This window comes from Protopterus annectens, chromosome 1.part1, assembly GCF_019279795.1.
Source record: "Protopterus annectens isolate FY-2018-M chromosome 1.part1, PAN1.0, whole genome shotgun sequence".
NCBI lineage: Eukaryota > Metazoa > Chordata > Ceratodontiformes > Protopteridae > Protopterus > Protopterus annectens.
In genome coordinates this window covers 1,164,885,286-1,164,897,697 of record NC_056726.1, presented here as the reverse complement: position 1 = coordinate 1,164,897,697, position 12,412 = coordinate 1,164,885,286, and the positions used below count along the sequence as shown (strand labels likewise).

General features: G+C 39.7%; 2 protein-coding genes across 2 annotated transcripts in view; both read left to right on the top strand.

The window, feature by feature from the left end:
• Positions 1-12,412, top strand: part of PRKCG (protein kinase C gamma) — a 4,166,346-nt gene that overhangs the window by 3,259,356 nt on the left and 894,578 nt on the right. The window lies entirely within an intron of this gene.
• On the top strand, positions 10,390-10,896 carry LOC122809175 (DNA damage-inducible transcript 4-like protein). The gene has a single exon (XM_044080474.1). It carries the CDS (start codon positions 10,390-10,392, stop codon positions 10,894-10,896), a length of 507 nt encoding a protein of 168 aa, XP_043936409.1.

Sequence of the window (12,412 nt, the reverse complement as noted above, 5' to 3'; positions counted from 1 at the left end):
AACTCTCACAGAGAATGACTGGGCATGTTGTACTTTGTCTTTGACCTAACAAGCACATCCACTCATCACCACCATTTACATTTGCCTTGCTGTACGTAGGTCTAGGGTACAGTAATTTCTTTTAGATACAGTTAGGAATATAGTGAAGTATTATTTATTTATTTATTTATTTATTTGAAACTGTCCTGCAATATTGTTTTAAATATTTCCTGTGATTCTGAACTTTGAAGTAACTGTGTTTGTTTACTGAGTATTGTCTTGCTCTTTTATTATTTATTAAGTATATTTAAACCTATCTTTGTGGCTGATATTTGTGAGACATATTTAAGCTGTCAGAGTACCTGCATATCTATTTGGTGACACTGTACAGGCCACTCCTAAATAGCCTAGCTATTGGTTAGACTACCATTTGGATTAATAGTAACTTACACAGTATGATCAGGCACCCTTTGTTAAGGGCTTTAAGTAGCTGATAAGTAGTGGCTGGTGGCAACTGGAACTACCTTATAGTCTGGGCAGAAGGGGGCATAGCTATTATACCTGTGTCAGCCTTCCCCAAGTGTGTGTGTGTTGCATATAAATCAAAAGTCAAAGAGTATGTGTGTGTCACCTACTTGGGGAGGGACAAGAAGTACTGGTTGGACAGAGAGGGTACTGGAGGTTTTGGCTTGATCACTCAGCTGAGAACTCAACCCTATAGCTGTGCCAGTGGGGAGTCTTATTAGGATCTGGAGAAAGGGAGAAACCAACCCCAAACTGACTGTGGTCTCTGTGTGCTCTTAAGGCAAAATTGCACTTTACTGTGTGTGTGTACTTGCCATCTTCCCAGTGTGTACATCCCCTAGCTGTTGCCAGTGGTGAGGATTGAGGCTCCTTGATTACTGGGCCAGTGCAGTGGTTTCACAGTACGACATTTACATTTTATAGTACTAATCGGTGCAAATGTATGCTGATTTGCCATATAATACTATATTGGCAGTGGGAGATTTATAATCTGCAATATTCTGCTATCACTACTATTTTATAGCAGGAATTAACATTAATCACACATCCCCTAGCTGTTTCCAGTGGTGAGAACTGTCCAGAAACATTAAAATAGAACCTGACATGCATAGTTCATTTAAAATTCTGACAGCAGGTAACATTGCTCACACGAGGTGTTCCAAGAATCTCTTTTTCAGCAAATTAGTGGAATTTTTTCCTACTTTATCCTTTAGTAAAACAGCTAGTTTCAAGGTTGCCAGATAAACATGCAGGCAGGCAAGCAGAAAGTAACACAGGGATGTAGCTAGGAAGATAATTGAAGTTATACACTGAATGCATTTTATACTGTTAAGTCTCTTAGTCACAGTTTGTTTGCATTTTTAACTTGGATATAGCACTAATCCAGATGGATCTTGCTCAGACTTAGCCAAGAAGCACTGTCTAGTTAAGTGACGTTATATGAAAATAAAGAATGAGAAAATCAAACACTGGAACACAGAAAGCAGCTCCGTGGCAATTCTTAGCCTTAATCCTATGCACATTTTGTAGGTATTACACATATTTTATTAGCAAAATCCTAGTCTTACCTGTGCTGGCAGATGGTGAAAGATATGGGAATTGTATAATTGGTTGACTTAAGCTATCAGACCATTACAATCAAAGGATTTTCCCTCATTTATACTTATTTAATAATTGAATATAAAGCATTAAAAATGATAATCATAATTTAGAGAATTATATATCTCTGTGCTTATGGCCTTCGGAGTACAGTAGCACTTCCTGTAACAAACTTGCGTTTTATTTTAGACTGCAGTGTCATAAAAGAGAAGGGAAGAGTGGACAAGTTTGAAAAAGCTAGATCTCTGAGCTCAGAATGTAACTGTTTTCTAGCCATATTTGTTGTAACTTACTGCATGTAGCTAAGATGGGAAGGCTTACTGCAGTTTATTGTTATTAAACCAGAAAGCACAGTTTTTACAGAGTGGAGACAGACACAGCAGGCCTACAATTCATGAGACCAAAAACTATTTTACCATTACTAATAACAGACTTCTTTAAATTATTAGTGATACATTTGTGCTTCTTTGCTCTATGGTACCTTATATACAAATGTTAAGTATTCGTTGTCATTGGTGTATGCAGCCGCGAAGCTAGGGATAATTCTCTGATGAATAAAATAATAATTCAAAATGTTACTGCAAACTGCTGCACACTTTCTCCATTCTGAAACTGATTGCAGGAAACAATAATTTGGTTGTGCCCTTGTTTAACATTACACAGAAACATTGCGTTTGAAATCAAGACTACTGGTATGCATAATGTTGTAACCCTCCACTGATTCATGAATAACACCAGTCTCCATCTCCCATTTCTCACAAAATTGTGTAATGCTGCTATTCTGAAAAGGCTTACAAAAGTCAAATAATTGGAAAAAAGAGTGTGCCTTTATATTCAAGCTTGATTTTTTAGCCCATGTGATGTGCATTCAAGTGGTGATAAGTAAACATTTTCACACAAGGTGCTCTCTCTGCATGGGACATAAACAAGTCAAAACAGGTTATAAATGTATGCTGTAAATAGAAAAATCAAGATGACAGTGATGTTTTAAAAAGATTTTTTTTCAGAAAAAAACTCAAATACAAAATTAATCTGATGATGTCATCATTCTTTGCTGCACACTAATTTGCTCCTTTCTGCCCAATGTGTGTGTGTGTGTGTGTGTGTGTGTGTGTGTGTGTGTGTGTGTGTGTGTGTGTGTGTGTGTGCGCATGTGAGAACACACGTGGCATCTCTCAAAAGCTACATAATCCAAGCATACAGATCAACAGACGATGAAATGAAATTGCAAGGAATTTTTCAATCTACATCTGCAAGGAATCCAGACAATCCACATTAGCCATTTATTTATTCATAACAACTCAGTCCACAACTGACAATCTAGGCTAGGAGCTGCTAACAAACTATATCCAAAAGTCTTTGGTTTAAATTTTCTTTACTCTACATGTGACTACTTTATCACTTAATTAGAAAGGACATCATGTCACTTTTAAAAAGAAGCACTTACCCCTAGCTAGTTTACTCGGCTTATTAATAGTCTTTACCTATGCTTTTGTCCTGTAATTATGACATAAAGTCATCACAAAACAGCACGTTATTGTGTTATGTGTGTGTGTGTGTGTGTGTGTGTGTGTGTGTGTGTGTGTGTGTGTGTGTGTGTGTGTGTGCGCGCATGTACACTCGCATACTAGTTATATACAATATCACAGTGATTTCATTTGTTTTACAGCACTTCTAAACTTTTCACTTTACTTTCATCATTTCAAATAAAATACTTCAACAAGAAATATTGTTAATATCAAACAGCAGCTTTTTGATAAAGCAGATGGACATATTTTTAGATAAATCAGCAGAACTCACTTTTATTTTAGGCAAAAGCTCAAATGAAATTTAAGCACTCTGTTTAGAAAAGAATATTAACAAAATCAATGTTATTCATTCTGTCCTTTCGTGATTGGTGTAAAAATAGTCTTATTGCTTTAAAGAGTCTCCCAGGACAAAGGCCTCAGTTTGCCTTTATTGAAGAAAGTCTTAGAATGTTTAGGTTAACTGTCTGTTCCTTTGGTTCCCTGCATCTTCAGCTTTAGTAGGCAACCTTTCTTACTTTCCAGTATACTTATGCATATTGACTTATAGGTTCATAAGATTATAGGTAAATACTAGGCAAGCTGCCCCTGTGGGCCATTTTAAGCCTGGCCAATTTCCCTTTTTTTGTGCTCAAAAGAACCTTTCCCTTTTGGTTACAGATTGGCCTTACCCATTCCATGGTGAATAATTATATCTTACCTTAATGAAAATAACTGGGATCATGCTGTAAATAATTTGTGGGGACCCTTGCATGGGATAAAGCATTTAGGCACTGGCTCTATCCATTAGTAGTACAGGGGGCAGTCCTGAGGTAAATTTCCTGTTTCACATCCACAGATTTAAGCTGCACTTGAAAATGGACATTGATGAATTTGGTTTTATGTGGATGGTAAGTCTGTTCCACAGCAACTGTATCCTCTGAGAAATATACCTTTCCCTCCAAACCATTCCATTGATGCTGTAAGAACAGGTTTAGAGCCTTAGAAATAGGATTTCTGATGCCATTTGACTTGTTGATGTACAGTAAATCCATCAGTTATGGGTTGGAGTATGTCTTGTGTCTTGTCAGACACTGGTCACAGATAAGCAGTCTGTAGAATAGAGTATAGGGACAGTGTTTTAAATCGGTCCATGTAGGACATGTTTAGTTCTTTCAATTCTTTTAGTAAGGTATCACTGTGGGCATTCCAGTTGTTGCATATGTCTGGACAGATACATGCCAAAAGGGGCAATATATTCAATGATTGGCTTAATGAGGGCTGAGTAAAGGGGAACAATTACATTCCTAGATCTAGACATAAACTCATTATTTGCATGTTGTGCAATATAGAAGAACTCTCTTACAATACACACGTTTAAAAGTTAGGTCACTGTCCACATAAGTTCCCAAATCATGAACAACTGTATTAACTTTTAAAGATGTATTGGGAATGTGCTAGTTCTCTGGGATAGATGACATCCCAAAGTATACAATAATACATTTTGGCATTGTTTCAAACCATTATTTTGACACCAGTTATTTATTTGAGAAAACCTTCCTACAGGATGGTTAATTCATTTGGGGATTTAATGACTGCTCCTAGTTTGCAGTCGTATGCAAACTTAGTCAACCAGAGCTCTTTGATATCAAAGTCATACTATAATTTTTTTTTTTTTATTTGGTTTTATTTTTTTTAGTATTCTGGTAACCCGGTGGCTGGACTAGTTCAAATGTTCCTCTCAGCCACAACCTGAGCCAGTTATGCAAAAACAATAAACGTAATGTTAACAGTCATACCTTTCAACTGTCATAAGTTCATAGAATGATACTAGGCTATTGGCCAAGAGGCCCTTATAAAATTCTAGCCAAGAATTTGGTCCATGTTCCCTCAAAGTCAGCACTTATTTCCCCTGTCCAGCAGGGACAAAGGTAGGCTCCCAAGGGTGTATTTTCTGTTTCATATCCAGTCATCCAGGTTCCTCTTAAAGAGGGCTAGAGAGGTACTCTGCTCAGACTCTGCCCTGATAGGACTGCTGCATATGCTCAAGTCAAGCTCCACTCAAGTAACCTGCACACATGATCTCAACCTGGTCTATGACATCAATAGGACTTGTTGGCAGGACAGATTTGTGTCCTAGAGACTCCCCCATTTGTGGAATAGATTTCCTCTCCACATAAAGCAGAGTACCTCATTAAACCTTTTTAAGTGCAACCTGGATAACTGGATAAGGAACAGAAAATACACCCCTGGGATTTCGCACATTTATATCACATTATCAAAAGATGAAAATAGTGAATGCTATTTAATCTGCCCCAAAACATCTAAACATGAAAATATCGAACATTCAGAACAGTGAATTTTTTCCCATGGAAAAAAATTCGCTTTTCCAGAACACACACACAACACAAGCACATCAAATAAACAGCAACCACACACATAGGTTCATAGGTTCATACTAGGCTATCTGCCCTAGGGCATTTATAAGCCTAGCCAGAATGTGTTTGGCTTTTGCCACCCATTTTAAATTTATTTTGCTATGCCCTTTTTTGAGGTTAGTATACTGTGCCTCTGTCTAACAGTGACACAGAAGTGATACCTGGGGTAAACCTACGATCTCCCATCCACTCATCAAGATTCCTCTTGAAGAGAGTCAATGAGAGACTCTGCCTAACCTGGACTGGGATTTTATTCCAAAGTGAAGGGAGCCTCTGGGTTATGAATCTGTCCCTCCAGCATGTCCTATTTATTTCAGTGCTGAGGTTCAAGTCTCTCAAGCGCGCAGCTCGATGGGATTTGGATTTTTCTGAGGTGCAGCATGTCCATTAATTCCGGGTTGGACATGGCTTTATACGTCAGGCACAGATCGCCTCTGAACAGGCGGTATGCCACTGAGTAGAGCTGGAGTTTCTTTAACCGGGCAGCATATGGCATCTGCTTGAGCCCTTTGATCCTCTTGGTGAGGTACTTTTGGGGTCTTTCCAGTTGCTGCAGGTGTCTGGTAAGCTACATCCCAAAAGGGGCATTGTACTCAATTATGGACCTGATGAGGGATGAGTAAAGAGGCACGATGACCTCCCCTGATCTAGATGTGAATCCCTTCATGATTAGGTGGGCTATATAAAATGTTTTTATAACCACTTTGGCCACGTGGTTGTCAAATGAGAGATTGCTATCAACTTGGGTCCCCAGGTCCCTAATTACTTCTTCTGTACTTAATGGATTACCACCTATGTGGTAATTTGTGGGCACTTTGTTTTTGCCAAAGGGGATGACTATACACTTTTTGGCATTTAGCCTGAGGCCATGGCTCTGGCACCAGTTGTCTGTTTCTATGAGGCCCTTTTGGAGGATGCTTGTGTCGGCTGGAGAGTCGATTATGGCACCCAGTTTGCAGTCATCTGCAAACTTGGTCAGCCACAGTTCTTCCGTGTTGGCCTGTACCTCTGAGAAATATATACTGAACAAGAGAGGTCCCAGGACTGAGCCTTGTGGGACACCACTTGTAACTGGTTTGGAGTCTGACATGGCTCCAGCAATTCTAACCATGTGGTTTCTGTCCTTAAGCCAGTTTGCAATCCATCTAGTGACATAGGGGTTTATATTTAAGCTGGTGAGCTTATCTATAATGCCCGAGTGGGGTATTGTATCGAAGGCTTTTACGAGGTCCAGGTAGGCTGTATGGACCACCTTCCCCTAGTCAATGGCCTTGGTGACTGTTTCAAAGAAATCAACCAGGTTTAAGAGGCAGGATCTGCCCTTAACAAAGACAAATTGGGTAGGATCCAGTGTCTGTAGGTCCCCAATATCTTTATTTATGAGGTCCATGATGATCCTTTCCATAGCTTTAAGACCAAGCTAGCCAGGCTTATGGGGCGATAGTTTCCAGGATCTGTTGAGGCACCACCTTTATGGAGAGGGACCACTGTTGCTGTATGCCACTCTTTGGGCACATATTCTGTAGTAAGGCTGAGATTGAACAGTAGTTTTATGTTTGGGTTTAGCTCTTCTTGGAGTTCATGTAGGACGCAGCCCGGGACACTGTCTGGTCCCATTGATGCTCTGTTTTTTGCTTTGGAGAGGGTGGCTCTTACCTGAGTATCTGAGATGTCAGGGGGGCAGCACTCTGCTGGTATAGTTATTTGCCCTTTTGGTGGGGGGGGGTGTTTGCGCTGAACCTGTCAGCTAGGATGTTGGCAATGTCTGTGGGTTCGGTGTATTTTTTGTCATTTTGGACTAATTCTGAGCATATCTGGGAATTACCACCCAGGTTCCTAACATAACTAAAGAAAGCCTTGTGATTATCCTTAGTGTCCTGTGCAATTTTTCTCTCGAAGCTGGCCTTAGACAATTTTCTGAGTGCCCGTAGTTTTTTGCTAATACTGATCAGTGATGCCTTCCCTTTTTGGGATTTTGCACTATCATTTAGTAGCTTCCTCCTTCTATTGTATAGTTTGTTTATGGCTGGGGTCCACCAGACAGGACGTCTGCCTTTGGAGGATTGGGTCTTGGTTTTATTTGGGATCGCATGATCCATGCATTCCTGAAGGTGTTCATAGAATGCGTTTATAAAGGATTCTGCGGTCTGCGCCGTATTTTCCATAGGCCCGGGGGCTTTGAAGGATTCCACCTCGGTTTTGAGCAGTGTGAAATTTGCTTTAGAGAAGTTTTTCACTGTGGTTTTCTGGGCTGGGGGTGGGGTCGGGATGTGAATATTCAGTGAGATTAGTTTATGGTCTGATCTTACCAGTGAGGGATACACTTCTGGTCTGGAGCATAGAGTCCCAGTGTTGGTGATGATCAGGTCCAGTATGTTTTCCCTTCTTGTGGGAGTGGTAACAAGTTGTTCCATAGCATTTGAGTTTATAAATTCTAGGAACCTTTGGGCTAGGGTGTTGGAGCTAGAGTAATGCTCCCAGTCTATGTTTGGGTAGTTGAAGTCACCCAATATAATGGTGTTTGGAGAGAACTTCCAGTTCAGTTAATATTCCTGCAACACAGTTAAAATCAATTTAAATACTGTATTTTTTGAAAAAAAAGTGCAGATAAAAGGTACTTAAACTCTCTTATACGTCCAGTTGAATACAGCTAGTTCTTAGCCGTCCAAACCTGAGGTTTTTAAGCAGAAAATATTTCACACTGTATCAGTTAAATAGGCAAGGACAGAAAATCAAAGAATGTGGCTACCCCAACACCTATAATTACTAGCAAATAACAAAATTCAGCAAACACTGACTAACTTCCAGTTCAGTTAATATTCCTGCAACACAGTTAAAATCAATTTAAATACTGTATTTTTGGAAAAAAAAAGTGCATGTACACTTAAATTCCTACATCTAACGCTAAACTAAACTAAACATACACTACTATCTACCCACTTACCTTAACCCAAACCCTAACCCTAAGGTCCGTCACTATCGCACACTCATCTAACCCGTGCCCTAACTCACTTAACCCGCCCCTAACCCTAACGTACAAACAATCGCACACTTACCTGAACCCAACCTGTAACTTTCCACCACAGCGCTAAGAATAGTGAAGCCACAGAAACGGCCAACCAAATTATTTTCCGAGGAAAGAATTCGCTATTCTGCAGCTTCGCTATTCTTAGCGTTCGCTGAATAGTGTTCGATATCAGAACATTCAAAGTTTTAGTACTTTGATGTTCTGATATTGACCCGATTTCACCTATGTCCCTGCTGGACAGTGGCATAGGGTGCTGACTTGTTGGAACATGGGCTAAATTCTTGGTTAGGCTTGTAAGGGCCTCAGGGCCAATATCCTAGTAACTTCCTATGATCCTATGACACGGACAGGGTGTCTATTCCACAGATGGGAGAGTCTTTGGGACACAAATCTATCCTGCCAAAAAGTTCTATTGTCACAGACCAGGTTAAAGCCTTGGTGCAGGTTGTGTGAGTGGAGTTTGACTTATGGATATGCAGCAACTCCATCAAGGCTGGGTCCAAGATGGCCTTGTATGCCCAGTCACATGTCACCACTGAGCAGTCTGCATGAGACTCAGTAGAGGGAGAAGGCTTTTAGCCTATCTGTATAGGATAGGTGTTTGAGCCCTGGATTTTCCTGGTCAGGAACCTCTGTGGTCTCTCCAGCTGCTGCATATGCTTGGCAAGGTACATACCAAAGGGGGCATTGTACTCGATAATGGGTCTGATAAGGGAGGAGTACAGAGATGTTATGACCTCCTTGTTCCAATACCCTTATTTATGAGGTAGAAAGCATCCGTACAATGGATGTATGGTCAAAAGTCTGGTTGCTATCAGCCTGAGTGCCTAAGTCCCTCATGACTGATTGTATGCTTAGTACATTATTAATGTGATAATTAGTGGGGATGCTATTTTCCCCAAAGGGGATAATGATGCATTTCTTGGCATTCAGGTTGAGGCCATGCTTCTGGCACCAGTCATTAATTCGGGTAACGCCCTCTTGGAGGATGTTCACATCACTCTGGGAATTTAAGACAGTGCCCAGCATGCAGTCATCTGCAAATTTGGTCAGCAACAGACCACTGGTTTTGGCTTGTATCTCAGAAAAGTATATATCAAACAGTAGAGGCCCCAAGACTGATCCCTTGAGATACACTGCTTGTTGCAGGTCTACTAATTGAGGTGGCTCCCCCTATTTTGTCTGAGTGGGTTCTAACAGTGAGCCAGTTAGCTACCCATCTGGTAACATATGGGTTTCTTCAAATGTCCAGAAATTTGCCTTATATTTTTGATCTGTTCCTCATAAAATTTGCAGTCTACTGGCAAACCACAGAGGAATGAAGTCACTAAATAATGACATGCATTTGAGGTTTAATTGCATGCTAGCACAGATCCTGTTATTTTAGCAACTTTTAATGCCTGCTACAATTTTTGGGCATTTGTCCTTCCATTATTTTTGGCTATGTCCAGTTTTATTGCACAAAGAGGTTGAGAGGTATGGGTGACAGCATATACTTAAAATTGATGCAAATATTATAATTATTGTATTAAATACATTGCAAAATGGCAATGTATTGGTTGTAAACTTGGTTGGAGTGCATTAGTGTGTGTGATAGTTTGCATGAATGTGAGTGTGCGAGAGGATATGTGATTTTTATTTTTGGGCAACATTAGTAGTTATTTAGTTTGAACTTCATCCAGTACGATTGTTGATCTTGCACATAAAAGGACCAATTTTAGGCACTGGATTCACTTTATTAAAAGAGAAGGAAAGGTACTCCTCTTGACAAAAAGAATATGTTACAAGTAGCACTTTGAGAACCTAATCATTAATAATGGTAGCAACCAGAATTGTAAAAAATAAAAACTTTCAGAGTATTGCAGAAGACTTACTTGGTCGTAATTATACCAAGGAGATCGTTGACAGTGACACCGACTATTGGGATCATATGGTGAAACAGCCCAATCTGTGTGAGGAAGTTTTTGAAGATTTGGCTTTTCAGCAGTTGGCCAGAATATTGGAAGGATGCCTGTCTAGAGCAAAGCACAGAAAACTACACTGTTTAGAGGTTTTGGTCCCAGAAAAACTTACCAGAAGAATTGCACGAGATGTGCTGTGCCTTGCCTCCACTGAGCCTTGTGGTATAAGGGGCTGTAACCTGTATGTAAACTTGGAAATCAAGATGTGCAAAAAGCTTGATAAAATTGTTTATGATTGTAGTGTAGTTCCTACTTTTGAGCTGATGTTCATTTTCAAGCAGGATGAGGATGCTTGGTCCAGTCTCAGGGATTTCTTCTTCATTCGAACATGTTTCGCACCTACTTTCAGGCATGCACTCTGATTAAGTCCATATTTTCGACTTGTTAAAAAGAAGTTGTACTCTTCTCTGGCTTCAACTATTATTGAAGAGTGCTGAGGCATTTTTATACCTCGGAAATGTTGAACGGCAGCTTTAATAAGTAGTTAATATAACACGCAGTATTTTTAGTTGTAAGTTGTACTTTATAGTGATAGAATGTTTCATGTTCAAGTGCTGTTTTACTTTCAAGTTAAATTCCATTTTAATGTGGAGGCATTCCAACTTAAGCGTCCATCATTGACAGCTGTCATTTGTAAGTCTTGTTAGCCATATTGAATTATTTTGTTAATGTGCAATGCTGGGTTTGGGGCACATCATGGAAGTGATTGCAGATATGTAAACTTACTGTTGTGGTGTTAAGTCTGAAGTAGTTGTATCACGTAGTTGTGGTGCTGATGCAGACTGTAGCTTATGCCAAAGTAGTAATACTATTAAAATCTCACCCAAGAGCAAAACTTTTTTTGTATAAAAATGTGAAAGTGCTTTTGTAACACAGCACTTTAATTGACTGCTGCTGCCATCCGTGTTTGATGAAACCATGCTGTTTATATGGCTGTGCTGTGATTTATTTGGAATAATGCCATTTCAGATCCTACCATACTGCCCTACTACAAGACATACTTGTTTGTGTTTTAATTGGTGGTGCACGTAGACTAATTAAATGGAAAAAAAAAATAATAAACTATATTGTAGGGATAAAGTTGCATTGTGTTTTTACTCAGTCCCTGTATGTGAAGTGGCAAACGTGTGAGTAGGGCCTTATGAGAAAGACCTGGTTGTATAGGGTGGATGTCTGTGGTGGTGTTTCCCCACCCCCAACACTGTAATCACAGAATGTCAAACAGTGATCACATGTAAGCTTAAGCAGTATTGGACCATCTGTGCATATTGTATCTGTGTACCCAGAGTCTGGGGGGGGGGGTCTGTATTTACAGTTTTCATAAAATACTCGTGTCCCACATCCCCAAAGACATGTTACAAGTGGATTGGACATGCTAGGGAGGGTGGCCTAATGGTTAAGGTGTTTGCCTTACAAACACAAGGTGCAGGGTTTGAGTCTCACAAGGGATAATTGGCTAGGCTTAAAATGGCTCGCAAGGGCAATTAGCTTAGTACTAATCTTTGAACCTATAAAATTGGTCCTAGGTGTGAGTGCGTGCGTGCACCTTCGGGCTGGCAACTCGACAGCATAAAAAATCCACTGCCAATCATGAGCGGACAAGGTGATCTGCTGTGGCGACCCCTAACAAGGAAAAGCCGAAAGAGAGAGAGAGAGATGTATATGTGTGTGTGTGTGTGTGTGTGTGTGTGTGTATATATATATATATATATATATATATATATATATATATATATATAGACATAGATTATCTATATAGATATAGACAGCTATAGATATACACACATCTATATATAAATACAGTACAGTTACAAGAGTACATACATAAATATATGATTACTTCCAACAATGGAGAAAGATTAAAAAACATTTTTATGT

What these genes read in the sequence shown, in the direction of transcription:
- LOC122809175 (XM_044080474.1), top strand. Translation starts at nt 10,390, where the DNA reads ATGGTAGCAACCAGAATTGTAAAAAATAAAAACTTTCAGAGTATTGCA.